At 39.6% G+C, this 20,780-nt stretch overlaps 2 protein-coding genes across 7 annotated transcripts in view; one reads left to right on the plus strand and one right to left on the minus strand.

Annotated features, from left to right (window-relative positions):
- Positions 1-20,780, minus strand: part of idua (alpha-L-iduronidase) — a 46,836-nt gene that overhangs the window by 21,156 nt on the left and 4,900 nt on the right. For 3 of the 5 annotated variants that reach the window (XM_007907699.2, XM_007907701.2, XM_042339449.1), the window contains one exon: positions 3,055-3,137. The exons of the other annotated variants lie outside the window; for them this stretch is intronic. In XM_007907699.2, the coding sequence (XP_007905890.2) occupies positions 3,055-3,133 (79 nt within the window). In that variant the 5' untranslated portion in view covers positions 3,134-3,137. The remainder of the gene's footprint in view (positions 1-3,054; positions 3,138-20,780) is intronic. 5 annotated transcript variants of the gene reach the window in all.
- Positions 8,415-19,955, plus strand: slc26a1 (solute carrier family 26 member 1). Of its 2 annotated transcripts, XM_007907698.2 has the most exons (4): positions 8,415-8,496; positions 9,388-9,468; positions 12,482-13,142; positions 16,735-19,955. In XM_007907698.2, exons 3-4 carry the CDS (start codon positions 12,513-12,515, stop codon positions 18,265-18,267), a joined length of 2,163 nt encoding a protein of 720 aa, XP_007905889.1. In that variant the 5' UTR covers positions 8,415-8,496; positions 9,388-9,468; positions 12,482-12,512; the 3' UTR covers positions 18,268-19,955. The 2 variants fall into 2 exon arrangements, with proteins under 2 accessions (XP_007905889.1, XP_007905888.1); XM_007907697.2 differs by lacking the exon at positions 9,388-9,468.

The following is a 20,780-nucleotide window of genomic DNA, read 5'->3' on the forward strand; positions in this document are numbered from 1 at the left end:
CAGCATTTTTTAATAAAGAAATTAAAGTACATCACCCCAGCCTTGAGAACTCTGCCAAACACAAACAACTTTCAGAGCACAGTTCCCATAAATCGGCGTGACGTACACTATTTCCCATTAATTCATCACTCAAATTTCTTATAAATAGTAAACTGTTTCCATTAGAAATTGTATTTTAGACCCCAGGAACAAGAGTGCCATACTTTGTTGCTGTCTTCTGTTGCCTCATTTGTCTATCATAAAACATCTGCTGATCTAAGTAACCATCTAAGCCCTGAAGCCTTTTCTACTGGGATCATGTGCTGGATGTGGATGAACTAGTTTGGTGCAACCAGCTAGAGTACTTTAAAAAGAATGAGTAAACAACCTTGAAACTGTTCAACACTTTGACTTGCAACAAAGCTCTACACGTCGTAAAATTGATTAATTATCCATCTAGATAATGACGTTCTGAACATCTGTGATCCAGGCTCCCTCTGCCTCCTCGTCCTCCTCGACCTCTCTGCCGACTTCGACAGTGTTGACCACTCCATCCTCATACACCGCCTCTCCTCTTTACTTAATCTTCGCGGACCTGCCCTTGCCTGGTTCGATTCCTCTCTCTCTCTGTCTCCACTTTGTTGCCTCTTATAGGTTCTCCTCCAGCTCCTGCACTGTCACGTCTGGCGTCCCCCAGGGCTCTGTCCTTGGCCCTCTCCTCTTTAATATCTACATGCTCCCCCTCGGTGACATCATACGCAGACATGGGGTCAACTTCCATATGTATGGGGATGACACCCAATTCTATCTCTCTGCCTCCATCCTCAACTCCAGGACCACTGCTGTCCTGACAGACTGTCTGTCGGACATCAAGTCCTGGATGAGGGCAAATTTCTTACAGTTGAATGTGAACAAGACTGAGGCCCTCCTGATTGACTCGCGCCAGCGCCTCAGCACCTCAGGCTCTGGCAGCATCAGCCTCCATGGTTGGACCCTTCAACTCACCAGCCAGTCAGGAACCTCGGTGTCTTGTTTGACCTTCAACTGTCTTTTCGTACCCACATCCAAGCCATGACCCGCTCTGACCTTCTCTCACCTCCATAACATCGCCCGAATCCGCCACTACCTCACCCTTCAGGTCACTGAAACTCTTGTTCATGCCTTCATTGCCTCCAGGCTCAACTATGCAAACCCCTTCAAGTCCCACCTCAAAACCCTCCTCTTCGACCATGCCATCAGCCACCCCACTTCCCCTCCCCTCCCTTCTCCCCCCTTGACCCCAGCTTGGGTCTGAAATGCTGTACAATGTCCAGCACCTTGGGACGTCCTCAACGTGAAAGGCGCTATACAAATGTAATCTTGTTGTTGTTGTAGTCCTGAATTTGAATAGAGAAGCAGTGATGGAAATGCCTTTATCATACGCCTCTATGAAAAGAGTAATTATTAGCATATGGAGAAAGGCAATTTAATATACACTAGATTTAATACGTATGGATTTTCAAAAGGGATTTTCTGTCAGCTATAAGACTTGTTGCGAAGGTTAATAATTAAAGACTAGGAGCACAAATAATATTAAAGCCAAAGTGGTGGCATTGATAAGAGGGTTGTCAGAAGGTTTGAAGGATACATGGATGCTTCTCGAATTGCCAAAAATTAGCTAGGAAGTAGCCTGCACTTGGATCTCTCTTACCAACTTGGGAGCATTGTTGTGAAAAAGAACATCGGAAAATATTTCCATGGAAAGATACTGATATTTTCATTTTGCTGGGGGGGGGGTGGGTGGGAAGAGGGGAAAAGAGGAGTATTAATGAATGCTTTGTTCAAATATCTAGCAGGCAAAGATAAATTGTCAAGTTAGCTGCAAACTCACAAAGTAGACAAGATTGGAGTGAAAATGGGAAATTTTCAGATTTTTTTCTTTCATGGACAAATATAAATGAAGACTTGTTCCAATGGAATGTTTTTGTTTCCTTTAAATTTCCCCATGTCTTTACAGAAGTTTTAAATTTTGCGCATTTGGGCCTGAAACTGGGGTCTAAGGGATGCTAAACATTTTACAATTCAGGCCCTATAAGTTTAATAGTGTGATCTAATTCATGATATTAGCAAAATGGATGGAAAGTGTTAATTTGAACCCTCTCAATTGACCCAAGAGTCCAGATGCACAGAATACCATCTTACTCTGTGCATCAAGGGGTAAGAAAGGTGGTTAGTTCCACAGCTGCAAGTTGCAAAATTCTAAATGCAAAAGCCTTTGAACTGCAAAGATGCCACTGAAAGGAATCTTAATATTTTTAGCAGCCATCACCAAAGTTTTGATTTTGGTCTTTCGATGCCACTTTACAGGATATTGGTTTAACTAAACTGATATCCTGTAAAACATTACCTGAAATGTCACTTCCACTTTCAAAACAGTGGCCCCAGTAAGTGGGAAACCAATGTGACCTAAACTGTGCTAGTTTGGTTAGTTTTTCAAAATACCACAATTTGCCTTCATCTGATTTTGAAACATAGCATCACCAACTTAGATTCCTTTATAAAATAATTGAAATAATGTGGTATTTGGACAAACTGTAACCTGAGGTTAGTGTAGACTCACTTATCTCATTTGTCACATCCGATCATTGTCAGTTTCATATTGGGTGAGTTTCTCTTTGACCACTGGAGTCGTGTAATATATTTGGTACTTCATTGTGGCAGAATACTTCACTACAATCAACTGTCCACTGATGATAGAAACACACAGCTTCATCACACTACATATAATAATAATCCTTGCATTTGATATAGTGCTTTTCACATCTTCTAGACGTCTCAAAGCGCTTCACAGAAAATACAGTAAAGTGAATTGACCGTATATTTCTGGGCGAATGCATCTGCAGCATCCTCAATAGTCTACTGGCAGAAGGGAGTGAGAATATGTTCCTGACCCTACTCATACTCAACAGTAAATTAAACCATTTCATCAGAATGGCCCTAACTTCACTAAGGAGGATGAGCATAATGTATTAATATGTGGACAAGAGTATTACTTAAATCTGCTCTTGGATTTGATTCCTGCTGATTGTGACTTACCTGGCTTAAGACCATTCTCCCACAAAAGGTGGATGAAACGATCCAAGTTTGTAAAGTTGTACATAAGTTTGCCATTCATCTCTCTGCTCAAAAGGGAAAGGAAGGTTAAATAAATGAAACTATCTTGCTATAGTAACGTAGAGAAAAGCAATACTACAAAGAAATTGTAGGGAATTGCTGTTTAGTGTCGTAACAATTTTGCACAGCAATGTCCAACAAGCAGCCGCCAATTTCACACAGCAATGTCCTACAAACAGCCATAATTTGAATGACAGTTTATCATGTTGACAAGAACACCAGAAAAAACTCTTCTCTTTTTGAGTAGCGCCATGAGCTACCTGAACAGACAGATAGAAACTACTTAGAGTATTTATAATGATAATAATCCTTGCATTTGATGTAGTGATGATGGGGTTCCATAGCACAGTGCTCACAAGCGAGAGGACCCAGGTTCGATTCCCGGGCGGGGTGAAACTTTAGACAAGTTTGCTTACTCCACAGGCATGTTTACTTAGCAGTAGGTAGGAACCCGGTTGTTAGTTAATTGGTGGATTGTTTTCCGAGGCTACTAATCCCCTCAAAAATAAATAATAATTCAGTCACTCAATACAAGACTGTTTGCGGGACACTGCTGTACGCAATTGGCTGCCGCATTTCTCCCAACAAATACAGTCAATTCACTTTAAAGTATAAAATACATTGCAAAATTACATTTGTATAGCTCCTATCATGACGGGAGGACGTCCTAAGGTGCTGGACAGTCAGTGATTTCGATCCAAGCTGGTGGGAGGGTGGATAAGGGAGGGTGGAGGATAGGGAGGGTAGGAGGATTGTATATTCTGGGAAGCACTTTGAGATGTATCAACGACCTGATAAGGCACTATATCAAATACTAGGATTATTATTAATATTGTTATTGTACCTTACTTTGTTGAGACATCTCAAAGTGTTTGACAGAATATACTGTAATGTCAATTGACTATATTTTGTGGGTGAAATGCGGTAGTGAATTTTGCACAGCAGTGTCCGCCAATCAGTCATGGATTGAGTGATCAAATTATTATTATTTCATTTATTTTTTGATGGTATTATTACCACAGAAAGCAATCTGCCAATCGATTAACAATTGAGTTCCTACTTACTGCTAGCTAAACAGAGGTGTGTAAAGTAAGGAAATTTGCATAAGGTTTCGTCCTGCCTGAGATTTGTACCCGGGTCCATTCGCTTGCAACTACAGGACTCCACTTGTGTAGAGAAGGCAGACTACTGTACTGTATACTATGGATCAAACATTTTTTCTTTCTGGTAAACTAAACTCTGGAAAATGCTGAAGTAATCAAATTACTTTAGAAAATTACTTTGCTGGTTAATGTAAAACATGACTGGCATCTACCTAGGTCAGTAATTCAGACTCTTAAGAGGTCAAAGAGTCCACATACTATAAGGGAACCATTTACTAAATACAGCATGACTGGTTGAGTTCCCAAACAATGTTTTTCTGTTTCGTAGTTAGGTAACAATTCGTGATTTATACCGAGAAGCAAAACTGAGATGTCAACGTACCAAAAGTGTGATCGATTCATCAATAAAGTGCATTACTACAACTAGTATTGCTCTTGTTAAAAAGTTAACAAAGAAAGTTAACCGAAGGCAAAGGAGTTAGAGGGAACTGTGAGGACATAAACCAACGGCTAAATAAACGGGAAAATTTGGAAAGGTCAAAAGGGAGCTTAGAGAAGTAGATTAAGGAAGGAATTTGGACAAATAGACCTTGGTAAGGCTAAGGCAGTTTATATACATTACAATTTACATTATATAGGACCCTTCATGTTAGGAGGATGTGTCAAAAGTATGTGGGTAAGAGAAAGAGTAGGTGTGCTAGTTTTGGGTTGTGGGCTCCAGCCACGATTCCTCTCCATGGTTCAGAGAGCAGATGTTCCGAAATATTGCATCATCCCCATGTTCTTATAAAACTTTCTAATGTACCTTTTACCTTCTAACCCTTTATCCAGCACTGATTTGTTGAGTTGAATGGCCCTTTCCGTGCATGGTATGGCATCTTTCGAGTCGGGAGGACAGTCAGGGATTTGCACCCGACGGGGTGGGGGCGGGGTTGGGATCAGGGAGGGCGGAGGGCAGGGAGGGTAGATATAGGAGGGTTGCCAAAGGCGTGGTCGAAGAGGACAGTCTTGAGATGTGCCTTGAAGGAGGCAAGGGAGAGAGCAAGGCGAAGGGACTGTTGGATGGAGTTCCAAAGGGTGGGGGCAGAGAGGCTGAAGGCCCGACCGCCGATGATGGGGTGAGCCGGGCGGGGGACGTGGAGCAGGCTGGAGCATGCTGAATGGAGGGAGCGTACAGGTTCATATGGGGTTAGGTCAGGGGTGGGCAAAATACGGCCCGAGGGCCATATCTGGCCTGCCAAATTACTCTTTACTGCCTGTCATTGTGTTTAGCAAAAGAAAAAATTATAGCTTGTTCGGTCCCAGAAAGTCCCACAAAGTTCGCATTTGAATCAGACCAGGAACATCAGCCAATCATTCTGCTTAGTTGTGCGTATGCTCCCTTAAGTGTTGAATCAGGCTGACGTCCGACATGTACGGATCGGCAAATTTTGAAACACGGACACGCGGAAACCGCTGCAATACTTTTCACTGAAGAGGACGTTAATTCGAAATAAGTTTATCAAAGAAGCGGAAAGTGGACGCTGAAGGTCGAATATTCAACAAAGAATGGACATGTAATTTTTTTTTTACCAGTGTGGGTGGAAAATAAAACAAATAAAATAAAAATAAGTTAAAAAAGAAAATAAATAAAGAAAAAAGTGTGTAGTTACAAAATAAAGTAAGCAATTTTGCATGTTTTTCACTGGCACTCGATTAGAGTTGTGATGTCAATGACACAGCCCAGTTCATAATTTTTATTCGAGGTATCACCAAACATTTTGAGCTCACAGAAGAATTGGCATCAATACAGTCAATGAAAGATACAACAACTGGAGAAGACTTTTTGGAGGCAGTAAATAAGTATATCTTAAAATTAGGAGTGGAATGAAAAAAATTGGTAAACTTGACCACCGATGGAAGTCCAAATATGACAGGCAAAAATGCTGGGTTACTGAAAAGCATTCAAGATCAAGTCAAAGAAACAAATCCAGAGAATTGTTTTTCTACACCGCATTATCCACCAAGAGGTCCTCTGTAAGAGTGTTCTAAAACTAAGCACTGTCATGGACACAGTTACGAAAGTGGTCAACTACATTCGAGCAAGAGGATTAAACCACAGGAAATTTGTAACTCTGCTTGAGGAATTTGAATCTGAGTGCACGGATGTTCCGTATCACATGAATGTAAGATGGCTTAGTTTAGGAAAGGTCTTAAAAAGAGTGTGGGAACTAAGAACAGCTTATTGACCTGCAATGTGATCCATTGCTTGCGGAGCAATTCAAATCCAGAATATTGTTTTTCTACACTGCATTATCCACCAAAGGTCCTTGTAAGAGTGTTCTAAAACTAAGCAGTGTCATGGACACGCCTAATAATACCTCCAAAAACAAAAACTATAATAAATTGGTTATTTTCAATCCACGACTGTTTGTGGGACACTGCTTTGTGCAATTGGCTGCCACATTTCACCCACAAATATTCACTTTCCAGCACATTCTGTGAAGCGCTTTGAGATATCTAGAAGACGTGAAAAACGCTATCTCAAATGCAAGGATTATTATTATTATTAAATCAGTGCCGCTTCCCAGTTTTTACACCTCTCTTAATGAATATATCTTTCCAAAAATAAAGGCTCATGCCTGGAGGATGCTTGTGCTATTTGGATCAACACATATATGCGAGGAGACAGTTTCTGTGATGAAATTCAATAAATCAAAACATAGATCTGTGATGACTGATGACCACCTTGCAGCAGTACTCTGCACTGCAACAATGGAGACGATGCGCGACTTCAATTGTCTGGTTAACGCACATCAGGGCTTTCATTTTTCCCATTGAATGAGCTTCTTACATTCTCCTCAATATGTGAATAAATCAATAAATGTTGAATAAATGTCTGCTCGATGAGTTTTTTATTTAACCTAATTTTAATGAATGTCAATTATACAGACTTTATTTTATGCATGTACAAGTGTAAGACTTGATTTTGAGCTATTATTAAGCATTTGCATCTATATTAAGTGTGTGGCCCACGAAGCTTACCAAACCTCGTCAAGTGGCCCGCCAGCCAAAATAATCGCCCAGCCCTGGGTTAGGAGGTCACAGAGGTAGGAAGGAGCAAGACTGTGGAGAGCCTAGAAAGTCAGGACAAGGATTTATCTATCCTCTGGGGGATAGTCTATCTACTGTTTCCAAGGGGTATATTTTCAAGTTGTAATTTGTTGTAAAGAATTGGTCAAAAATAAGCATTTTAAAGGGGATAATACTAATAAATAATCCTTGCATTTGATATAGCGCTTTTCACGTCTTCTCGATGTCTCAAAGCGCTTCACAGAATAGACTGTGAATACACAGAATAGACTGTGAATACACAGAATAGACTGTGAAGTGAGTTGACCGTATATTTGTAGGCAAAACGCAGCAGCCAATTGCGCACAGTAGTGTCCCACAAACAGTATTTAGTATTGTTTTGTTTTACAGGGATTATTATTAGGCGTGGAGAATAAGGAAACTTCCCCAAGGTTTCGCCCTGCCTGGAATTGAACTCAAGTATCTTGCTTGCAAGACAAGTGCTCTAACCACTGAGCTACAGGACTCCACCTTAGGATCTTAGAGATGTACATCAAATTGAAATACCAGGATAGAAACAGTAAACCCAGAACAATACTTTTAGATACACCAATGATGCTGAACAAAAAAGTACAAGTTAAGGGTTGAGAAGGGTGCATTTAGCGCAGACACCAGTTAGTATTTCTTCACGTAGAGAATAATTAACAGTTGCAATCAGTTAACTGGAAACATGGCTGAGACCAGGGAGCTGAACTCAACATTTTAATGCTCAATGAGAAGGCAGTTGGATAGATATTCTGGAAGGAAGAGATCAAATGCTGAATTTTTTAATCCAATTTTCTTGTTAACGATTGAGTGCAGCAACTACAGAAAAAACAGAATAGGACTTTAACAGAGTAAGTCTCCAATTGTGAGAGGTAGAATTTGGGAGTTCATATGCAGGTTTAAAAGTTAATTTTGTTTAAGAGGATTACTGTGTCAGTTCCAGAGTACAATTTGTTTATGTAAAACTATTGGGGGAATGGTAGAGGTGGGGCTGATTCTGATAGGCTGACTGATGTAAAGCATTAATGGAAGGAATGGGTTTCATTCCTAGTATATAAAAGCAGAGCAAATTCAAGTGGAGTGTAACTGTGATGGTGAAGTTAAGTCTCTGTTGGCATCAGTTAGGGCCGTGGAGAAGCAAGGCCAGGGTTTGTAACTAGGCAGGGTAAGTGAATCTGTTTCTGACTCAGACAAAGTTACTTACTTTAAGGTTTACATTACAACTAGTTGGTTAAAGCTGTTGTGTGAAAGGGTACAATGATGTGTGTGGCATGCACAATGTGGACTATTTTGGATTAACAATCAAACAAGCAAGAAAGAACTTGAATTTTTATAGCACCTTATAATGTTGAAATGTTTCATAGGTAATTACTGTAATGTCAAATGTACTAACTGTGTATCTGTAAGTATACCAACAGCCAATGTGTGCAGCAAGGTTTCACAAAAAGGCCATGAGGTGAATGATCAATTCATTTTGGAGGAATTGTTAGTCAGGTCTCCTTTATTTTTTTTGAATAGTGGCATTAGATTTTTAATGTCTACCTGCACAGGCAGACAGGGCCTTGGTTTAACACCTCAAAGAAAACAACTACAACAATGCAGCATGCTCCCCTAGTATCTAGGAGAAGTACATGCAGGTTTGGAAGGTTGTATCACCGACCTTGACAACCGATTAATGATAAACTGGAAGCACATAATATTTCAATTAATAAATAGGATACATAATGGAAATGGCTTTTTCAATATAGTGACAATACCATTAAAATTAGCATACCATTAAATAGTCAAAATACCTTTCTAGCTAGGATCCCAACTGAAGGAAATCAGAAAAGCTATAAAATAAAGAATTGGTTTGTCTAAGTGATACACTAAGTAAATACTAGGCATACATTGCTAAATCCTGCCCTAGGTAGACAATTCCATTATATAAGTAACCACACAGAAAGGAGTGGTTCATTTCTGCTTGAGCAGTACAAGGGATGCATTATACACATGTGCCTTAATCACTTGAAGATAACACACTGTCTGCATCTCTGGGTTGCACTGTATAAAACAGAAATGCAAAAAGAAAACTACTTAATTCACACAGCCAGATGATGAGCTGAAGCATCCAACAACTTCCATCATATTATCATCGGTAAGTGAAACTGCCATGCATAAATTATATTTTCATTAAACAAAATGCTCTGTCCACAATAGTATTGCCTGCTTTTAAACAGCAATGGTTGATTTAGCTGCTCAATTGTGCTCCTATTCTTTAAGTACCTATCTTTAAGAGCAGAATTTGCAACCAATGCAAACTCTGTAATTTGACTGTTCTGATTTTAAGGCAGCGAGGCACTAAAAGCTATTTTTAATACCATGTACTATAAGAATGACACTGATGGCATATTGTGTACAGTTTCCTGGGCAAAATAATCTTTATCACATTGTCTAAAAGTTAATCTAAAGGTGACAACCCTCCTAGTCAGAAGGTTGTGGGTTCAAGCCCCATGTCAGGATTTGGAACTCAAGTCTAGGCTGACCCTCCGACATAGGGCTGGAGGTGTTCTGCATTGTTGGGAGGTGACATCTTTCAAATGAGACATTAATACAAAGCCCAGTCTGCCTATCCAGGTGGACGTTAAAGATCCCTTAGCACTATTTGAAAGGAGAAGGGAATTTCTTCTGGTGTCTTGGCCAACAATCCCCCAAACTAAAAATTGGTCACTCACTTCATTGGCTGGTTGTGGGAAAATTGGCTGCCACATTCGCCTATAAATACACTCATTGCAATTCAGTCAAATGCTGTGAAGCACTTTTGAGACGTCTCAACAGATAAGGCACTATATCAAATAGAAAGCTTATTATTATAAATTCAATTAATTAAATAAGAATTCTTCTCTATTATGGATATTCAGAGAAGCCTAAGAGAAGAGCTCTAAAACAGTGGTTCTCTACAATTATAGATACGCATAGGTACTGCAAGAAAGTAATTAATGGTCTAAACTATTTTATTCTGAAAGAGATGGGGAGCATTTTGATTAGAAACTTACAATAGCCACTTTGTGTAAGTGGGATTAAGGTATATTAGAAATAGGTACACAGTTCAGAAATCAATTAATTTTATTTGGGATTGGGATCTTAAATTGAATATTTTTAAGGTCTAGCCAGCAGAGAACCAGATTAACATCAGGCCTATGTGGAATGTGTTATGTGGAAACAAGCTTTGTAGATTTTTGAAAACGTTACTTATTGGAAAATTATCTGCCTTTTCAAGGGTGTTAAACGTATTTAACAAATTGGATTTTTGTGCTGTTATAAGCAGATACTACAAATGTACTAGCTGATGTATAAGCTGAACTGTATAATTCCTGGTTAATGGATCAATGTTTAAACAATCCATAAATCATTAATACAGAGCATATTTGGAGCAAAATGAGTCACTATTTCTGTACTTGGTTTAAAATAAAGAAAATGTACTGTGCTTGTTTGGAATTACTGAATATTATCATGAGTAGCAACTTACTTTTTAATCAAATCTTCTCAGCCCAGGGCAAAAATAACTAACTTGATTGTTTCAATCTGAATGCCTGTGGATATACTTGCAAATGCAAACAATTGTTTCCTACCCACTCTTTTCAATCATTACATTCTTGGTACTGTATATTCCAACAAGAATAGATGTATCCATTTTATTCAATAATAACTTTAAGAATTTTCAGACTTGTTCATGTTTATATTGAGGTTGTTGTGTTGCCTACAATTCATTAACATCATGTAACCACTAAAATAAATGGTGCATAGTGATACTTCACAGCATTTAAATTTCTTGAAAACTAGTTTTTTCAAAGTACTGTATATTTTTAACCAAGAAAATTTGGTTTAAAAATATACACATTTGTACTGAATTAATATTCAAAACATGTTAAACAGAAGACAAACACTTTTTTGGAGAGCAAATTTTAAAAGTGACTCATCAACTTTGTGGTAATTACTTCACTAGTGTAAATATGACAAAAATATAAATTGCAAATGAATTTTAATTTTAATGAAAATTTATGAACCGTAACACACTGAAATCACTAAACACACTAATTCACCATATTCCCATTTACCTCAATATTCACACATTGATGAAAAAAATTAAATAAAATTTAAATCTGGTCTCAAACCAGACACTTTTCTGCTTGACGCGCACACATATTTTAACTTCCCCAATATAGTGACTCATTATAGCACAAGTCTGTCAATAGCCCGGGTAGGTTATAGACACAAGTCCTGGAGGAGAACCAATTTCTTACAGTTGAGTGTTGACAAGACTGAGGCTCTCCTGCTTGGCTTTCGTCAGCATTTCATTGCTTCAGGCGCTGAAAGCATCATTATTCATGGATGCACTCTCCACCTCACCAAGCCTGTACGGAACTTTCGTCTCTATTCGACTCTCAGCTGTCCTTTTAATCCCAGATTCGTGCCATCACCAATTCTACCTCTGCAACATTGCCTGCTTCCGCCACTCTCTCTTCCCTCAGGCTGCTGAAACTCGCATCCATGCTTTCATTACATCCAGGCTTGATTACCGTAACTCTCTGCTCGCTGGACTGCCCAACTCTTCCCTCCACAAGCTGCAGATTATTCAGAACTTTGTAGCTCATGTCCTCTCCCGCACTAATATTCATGAGCCGCTCATCCCCATCCTTGCCTAGCTTCACTAGCTCCCCATCCCCTGGAGGATCAAGTTCAAGATCCTTGTGCTCACCCTTAAAGCGCTCCAGTCTTGCTCCTCTCTACCTCTGCAACCCATTCATCAACCTGTCAGTTAAAGCAGGTGTTTAAATTGAAATTAGATAGTACAGCAAAGTTGAAAATGAATTAAAGGGATACAAATCTACAAAGTTTTCTTACCAATTTTGATTGTCAAGTCCAGACTAAATTTCCACAGCTAGGACTGACTGTTTCCCCCCCTCCCCGCAAAAATAGTTGTAATTTCAGCATGTTTTACTTTGTTAGCCACAAAGAAAAAAAGGATTATACCATATAATGTGTAATGATCCAAACAAAAAAATCAGATCAGTCTGATTTGTATACCAAAAGGATCACTGTAGAGGAACTGAACAACTGGTATTACTGTAAGTTTGATTTGTCTTGAAACATTTTTTTTACTATTACAGATATACCACTCTACAGTAACATCTGACAGCAATGGAAAATCAGGACCAATTGATCAAAATGGAGATTCATTCAGATTCTCAGATATATATTGAAAGGACAGAAAGAGAAAAACCGAAGGTGAAAGAAATTATCAAAAAGAAACTGAAGAAAAACTGCTCGTGTTCTCTGCATAAGGTTAAGAACATCATTACAGGCTTCTTTCCTGTTCTCCAGTGGCTCCCAAAGTACAATATTAAAAAATGGATTGTGGGTGATGCCATTTCAGGTCTGCTTGTTGCTGTTGTCTTGGTTCCGCAATCAATAGCATATTCGTTGCTTGCTGGCCTGGAACCCATCTCCAGCCTGTACACATCTTTTTTCGCCAACACTGTTTATTTTCTGATGGGTACCTCTCGCCACATTTCAGTGGGCATTTTCAGTTTAATGTGCCTTATGGTGGGGCAGGTAGTTGATCGGGAGCTTCAACTGGCTGGATTTGACGTAAGTGAAGACAGCAAAAAGCTGCCAAGGGTGTTGGCCAGTGGAGAGAAGTGGAACGCCAGTGTTAACTCAGCTGTGAGGAACATTACCTTCCTTGGGCCATTAAATATTGAGTGTGACGAAAAATGCTATGCTGCTAGTATTGCAGTTGCCTTGACTTTTATGGCTGGAGTTTATCAGGTAACATTTTCTTAAAAGTTTGCTATACTTTTCATAATTTCAAACCTGTTGCTGTATAGAAAATAACACGTTGCAGTTATAAAGCTGGGAAGCATCTCAAAGCACTTAACAGTAGCGAACCTTGACGCTGAGCTTGATGCTGAGGAGATTGGGGAAGTGACCATAGGCACGGTCAAACAGGAAAGTCTACAGGTGTAGATGTATTTTCCCAGCAAATAATTTAACTTACAAAAGTAAAAAGAGATTGATTTTTATTTAGTGTGGCTTTACCTAACCTACAAGTACACTGTCACCTTGATAGAGCAATTTTTTTGAGAATATGGTGAACTAGAGTAAATTGGAGTGGAGGGGGGAGGAAACTGGATGGGATCTTCAGTTAACAATTGCCTAATCTAAGAACTGCAGTCTTTCTATATTACAATAAGGTTGCAAGTACCTTTTTTCCCCAGGAATGTGGTGCAAAATATAAAGAATTTTAGGCAAGTTTTTAATGTTCTTTTGAGAATTCATAACATAAAAGAAAAGGCTAAGAGTATCCTCTGTATAAAATACATCTCCAATTCTTTAACAAAATTATTTTTACCAGGAGACAGTGTAATTTTTGTTTTACAAGTATCTTTAGCATTTTGATGACTTACTATTTCATGTCTCTGCTACCCTCCAGTGCCAGATTCAATGTTCTACGTTCAGTGGAAAACAGGTGAACAATACAATGAGACACAAAGATTGAGACCTAATATTTTTAGTCCCACTCCCATTTTACTGTTTTAAAAAAAATGGTTTTGTGCAATGAAGCTTGTTACAAAAGAGTCTGTCATAGCAAATACAGTGCTAATTCTTATTCCAGGACAAAGTCTCTGCATTCTTCTCTGCCACCTCTCCTCCAAGTCTGTCCATTTTGAATTTCCTCTTTCCTCCCAGTATCCAAACTGTCTCCTCGAACGGCTTCAGTCAAATGCGGTGTTCCTCAGGGTTCTGTTCTCCAGCCTCTTTTTACTCTTCGTTGTTGACACCATCCATAAGCATGAGGGTCCACATCCAGATGGATGACACCCAACTCTACTCTGTCTCTACCTTCGATCCCAGGTTGTTGTTCTGACTGATTTCCTGTCAGAATTAACCAGGACTTGATGTCTTAACTTTCTACAGCTCAATGTCAGCAAGGCCATGTTCTCTAGAACTTGATTCTCTGCCTTAATACCTCCCTACTTTCAAAACAAGCTTCAACTACATTCCCCCGACCTTCCCCACCCCCAAGCTAGGGCTCCTTGTCAGTTGTGTGACAAGATTTGACACCATCTCCGATCGTGAAAGGTGCAATGTATTGTAAGGAAACATGCCCAAAGTTTTGCCCTGTAGTAAATTGTTCATTTGGGAAATAAATTGATTTGCCACTAGACTTAGCAAACTCCTGTTTCCTCAGTACTTGAATCACGATTGCTTACTGATGCACTCTAGTGGCAGAAGCATAGTGCTGCAATATCAATCTTTGCATTTGATATAGGACCTTATCCCATCACAGAGACATCTCAAAGCGCTTCTCAGAATATACTGTGCAGTGGATTGACTGCATTTTTGTGAGTGAAACACCACAGCCAGTTGTGCGCAGCAATGTCTCACGAACAGCCATGGAGTGAGTGACCAGTTTTATTTGGTTACTGTTGGCCAAGACATCAGGAGAAACTCAATTCTCTTTTCAAATAGTGCCATGGGATTTTTAACATCCACTGAACAAACAGAAGGGACTTTGGTTTAACATCTTATCCGAGGGACAGCACTTCCAACAATGGAAACCAACCCCCAGTACTGCACTGGAGTGTCAGGTTAGACTATGTGATTAGAAGTCCCACTTTGCAGTACATCTTATGAAGCCCTTTGGGACATCCTCCTGAAGTGAAAGCCACTATTCCAAATGTGAGGATTATTATGATTTACCATTATTATTTCTAGACAAGCAGCCAAGCTTTTGAGGGGCAATTATGTGGACAAGGAGAGAACAGGTACCTTGCCAATATTCTCCAGATAAAATTAGTCATTCACTTGAAGGCCATTTGTGGGACATTACTATGTGAAAATTCATTGCCACATTAAATCCTGTTAAATACTTTAATGACTTTTTTACAATGTGATAAGGCGCTCCATCAAATTCCAGGATAATTATTTTAACTACACAGTTACTAAGTTTATTCATACGCTATTGCATATAAACTAGAAGTTCAATTTTATTGGGATTCCGTTACAATAGTCAACAAAAACAGACTCCCTAACCTCCAAGACAGACCGCCAACTCACTTCGAGTAACTTCTGTGACACATAAATCACTTACTTCCCCACCTCCAAATGGTGGAAATACATGTTAAGTTTTGAAACACAGCACAACTTGAAAGTTCTAAGAATGTGAGTTACTAAGTATAGTAGCATTTTATAATACCAGGAATTACCAGGATTTCTGAATTTAAAAAAAAGCTTTATGTCACTTTTGACAAACTGCAGTTTTCCTCATTTACAGGGAATAATTTGACGTGAGTAAATCTTAGAAATGGTTAGACATAAAATGGTTAGAAATGGTGCACATCTAGCATACATTTTAGGGCGTCCTTTGTAAAATAACGATGTCTAGTTACTTTGTACAGAAAGTCTAATCAATCCTCTATCCATCATCAGTAAAACATTTTTCAGGCAAATAGTTAAAGCACCACGTTGTTGCTGAGAAGTGTACCTCAGGTCCATAGGCACTTTTTATAATTCTTTCTTAGTCATTTTAATCTTATAACCTGCAGTTATAATTCAAACAATCAGACCCATATAGCCACCAGTCAGATTTTGACTTTGCTTGTTGCTTTTTGAGTGTAAAGACTGAATGTTTTTTTGCTACCCGAACTCCCTATGCTAAGCACTGTCAAGGGCAAGGATACAGCTCCCAGGCATCAACCAATGGTCCTGTAATAAGTAGTTGTTGGGAGATGTGGTCTGCCTTGAATTTCTCCTCCCAGTTGAGACGCATCTGATATCCGCTCAGAGCTGTGACAGCAAAACTGGTAACAAACCGTATGGGAGAGCATAGTTCTTATACCATGCACTTCCTCAGTGAATTAGAACTCTAAAGCAATGTGCTACATCATACAACGATGACAACAACAAAATTACATTTATAGAGCGCCTTTCACGTCGGGAGGACATTCCAAAGTGATAAACAGTCAGATGTCGGGGCCCGAGCATGGGGGAGGGGTGGTGTAGGGGTGAGGGAAGGCAGAGAGGTGGGAGGGAGACCAAAGGCACGGTCGAAGAGAAGGTTCTTGAGACCGGCCTTGAAGGAGGCAAGGGAGGAAGCGAGGGGAAGGGACCGTGGGATAGAGTTCCAGAGTGTGGGGCAGAGAGGCTGAAAGCCCGGCCACCAATGGCAGGGTGGGTCGGGTGGGAGACATGGAGCAGACCGGAGCCTGATGGACGGAGGGAGTGGGCAGGTTGGTAGGGAGTCAGCAGGTCAGAGAGGTGGGACCCTTCCTCTGTCCCCTTCCCCTCCCCATCTTCATCAATCAATGCCTCTTTAAAGATGCAGGTTTGTTGTCATTATTAACTTTTTTTGTGCTAGGTACTGATGGGAGTTTTCAACCTTGGGATTGTGTCAAAGTATCTATCTCAACCTTTGCTGGATGGATTTGCAACAGGAGCCTCAATTACGATCCTAACAACACAAGTCAAGTATCTTGTTGGACTAAAAATTCCACGCAGCCATGGACCTGGTACAGTTATTCTAACGTGGATAAATATTTTTAAAAATATCCACCAAACCAATATCTGTGATCTTATAACAACTGCTGTCTGTCTTCCTGTGCTCATCACTGTCAAAGAACTAGGAGATCGATATAAGCACAAGATTAAGTTCCCTCTGCCAACAGAGATGGTTGCTGTAATTGTAGCTACAATAATATCCCATTATGCAAACCTAAATGAAAAATATGGCTCAAGCATTACTGGAGAAATCCCCACAGGATTCCTAACGCCCCAGATCCCAAATTGGAGTCTATTTTCCAGAGTTGCCATAGATGCTGTGTCAATTGCAATCATGAGCTTTACCTTCACAATCTCAATCTGCGAGATGTTCGCAAAGAAGCACGGGTACAATATAAAAGCCAACCAAGAGATATTTGCTCTTGGATTTTGTAACATAGTCCCATCCTTTTTTCACAGCTTCGCTTCCAGTGGTACTCTGGTGAAAACGCTCATCAAAGAATCAAGCGGCTGTCAAACCCAGCTCTCTAGTATCATCACTGCTATGATAGTATTACTGATGCTACTTTCCCTAGCACCCCTCTTATATTCTTTGCAGAAATCAGTGCTTGCATGTATCATTATAGTCAGTTTAAGAGGAGCTTTCAGAAAATTTCGTGATGTACCAAAGCAATGGCAAATCAGCAAAATTGACACTCTGGTCTGGGGTGTCACAATGCTATCTGTAGCTTTATTAACCACTGAACTAGGGCTTTTAATTGGGATAGTCTTTTCACTTCTGTGCATTATTGCTCGCACTCAACTGCCAAGGACACCTTTGTTGGGCCAAATCCAGGGTACCAGCTTGTACAAAGATGAAACCGAATATAAAAATCTTTCCTTCATTCCTAGAATTAAGATCTTCCGCTTTGAAGCCCCACTTTATTATGCTAATAAAGACTTCTTCCTGAATGCCCTTTACAAAAAAGTTGATCTCAACCCCGTTTTGGTGGCTGCAAAGTGCAAAAAAGCAGAAAAACAACAAAATGTTCCAAAGAAAGGACGAAAGGAAAAAGAGGAATTTAGTGGCAACATGCAAGAAAACGACATCACCAATGAACGTTTTGTCTATAAATCCTATGATTTTCACACAATTATTCTTGAATGTTCCACAATCCAATTCTTGGACACTGCTGGCATTAACACAATGAAGTCAGTCCTGAAGGATTACAATGAGATTGGTATCAGAGTCCTTCTGGCTAACTGTAATCCTTCAGTAATTGATTCTCTGAGTAGAGGAGAGTATTTTGGAGCAAGCTCCAAAGGCATAGATACTTTGATGTTTTACAGTGTACATTCTGCTGTTCGGTACGCTGAAGCCGCCTGGTCTGTCTCAGCTGACTCTTCCATTTAAGATTTCTCAGACCAAGGGTTGTTGCTACTTAACCTCCACATGAAGACATTCATGTGCAAGTGATATCACATGCCACATTGCCTATTTAAGCATTTAAGGTTTTTTTGTTCACGTGTGCATTTGAACTACATTGTTTAAACTATACCTTTAAAGACTTGCTTGATGTCTCAGTGGATAAATGTATGATCTATTACACCTGACAGTGTAGTGGGACATCCAGATAGGGAAAGTCTAAAGTTCAATTCTTGATGTGTGGTGTGTTAATTTAAATGAATGGGATTATTGGCTTCCGTGTCACTGGCAAGGGGCAGGGAAGGGGAATTCAGCCATCACTGCTGCTTGTGATTGATCAATTTATGGACATTAGACGAAGCCAAGGTTGGTCTTTTTTTTGGCCATCCGGGTGACATATGCAGAACTCATCATGCTTAAAGAGTATCTAACCCAGACAGAGTTCCATATATGTAAGTCATCTACTGTGTGGAATGGAATAAACACTCTCCCCCGGAGGGAAGCTCTTTGCTTATCTAAATCCAGAAAGTATTAAGCTCACCAAGGCTTGGGAACCCCAGAATAGGGTACTGCTGGAGTTTAACAAACTAAACTGATTATTGACTATATCTTACTTTTGAGAGCAGTGCCTGCCAAGCTTCTTTGATTTGGAACCACCATAGCTTTAGGTTTTGGCTTGCAGGGTTAACAGAAGCCAAGTAAATCCCTGCTATCAGTACAAGACGCGATCACAAACAGAAAGCATGCAGACATTAGTTATCTACGGTTATACACAAAGAAACAGAGAGAAAGTTAAACATTTCGCTACGAAGTGAAACTGCCTAACATATGGTAAACCATCATGCATAGGGCTTCCTGAAAGACATTCACTTCTGCACAACATGGTACTTTGAGCATTGTGCTGTGTATACTCTGTAGTGCAGTGGAACCATCACATTGAGAAGGGAATGGTGACTTGATTGTCTAATAATTTGCAGCATCTGGTTCTGCAATATTTCCCAAAAAGAATAAAGGCAATTGAAATTAACAAGCCGGATGGTACCTCAGCTTAATAGTATTCATTCAATAGTACAGCACAGAAAGTAAAACTGTATTTTAGCCAGAGTGGATAGGAGCTTAACAATTAACTAGTGCACAACGTCAGCAATAGGCTGCTTCCCGGGGAGAGGAGATCCTGATCAAATAAAGAGAAAATTCATTTCTACTTCCTGTACATCTAATATGATGCAGAATCATGGTCAATTTCATCTAGAAAGTAAAACTGTACTTGTGTCCAGTTTCAGTTGAACAAGCGGAAGGGCATATGTACAGTACAATATACTAAAGTGAGTGATTCTAACAGTGACAATATTAGAATATTGCATGATTCATTTTAAATTGTAAGGACCAATCATGTAAACATTATGAATATATAGGATGGAAATAAAGCTACTGTATTTCTGACAAATCACTAAAAGTAAATGCACTAAATTCTAAATTACAGTACGGTATTACACTCCTGAATCCTTCCGTTCCCAACAGGCTCATGGTCACAAATTTAGCAGAGTGCACATTGTTACTTGAAGCATTTATTTCATAATACTAAGTATGAATCAAACTGTAAACAAAGCATAATTTGCAATCATTTTGTGAAAGTTGTATTTGTAATCATATTGAATAAATGTTCATCTCACAAACTTTGGTACATTCTGATTCAAACAAATCACAATCCTTGCATTTGATATGGCAACTTTCATGTCAGGAGGATGTCTCAAAGCGCTTCACTGGATAATACTCTAGAGTGTAGTGACTGTATTGTGTAGACAAATGTAGCAGCCAATTTTTGCACAACAATGTCTCACAAATAGCCACGTGGAGTCCTATAGCTCAGTGGTTAGAGCACTCGCCTCACACTTGAAAGACCTGGGTTCTATTCCCAGCAGGGCGAAATGTTGGTAAGTTTCCTTACCCCACACACCTCTGTTTACCTAGCAGTAAGTAGGAACCAGGTTGTTAGTTGTTTGGCAGATCGCTTTTCTGGGCTAATAATCCCTAAAAAAAAGTGGTCATTCAATCAATGTGGGACCCAGCCATGCGCAATTGGCTGCTGTGTTTTATTCACAAATATACAGTCAATTCACTTTACAGTATAGTCTGTGAAGCACTTTGAGATGTCTAGAAGATGTGAAAAGTGCTATATCAAATGCAAGGATTATTATTATGAAGTGAATGCCCAATTTTATTTGGCAGATTGTTGGTCTGGACACTGGGAAAAACTCCCTTCTCTTTTAGAATAGTACCAATGGATCTTTAACATCCCCTTAAGCAAATAGGAACTTGATTTAACATCTCCTCCGAAGATCAGCAAATCTAACAATGTAGCACTGCATTGGAGTGTCTAGTCTAGACTATGTGAGTTCAATGTGGGACTTGTAGCCACAACCTTCTTTTTTAGAGACAATCAACTGGGCCAGACAGACACACACTTTGTTTATTTTCTTGCCCCGGTTTGGTCTCTTCCT

The sequence above is a fragment of the Callorhinchus milii genome, unplaced genomic scaffold, assembly GCF_018977255.1.
Source record: "Callorhinchus milii isolate IMCB2004 unplaced genomic scaffold, IMCB_Cmil_1.0 Scaffold1, whole genome shotgun sequence".
Classification (NCBI taxonomy): domain Eukaryota; kingdom Metazoa; phylum Chordata; class Chondrichthyes; order Chimaeriformes; family Callorhinchidae; genus Callorhinchus; species Callorhinchus milii.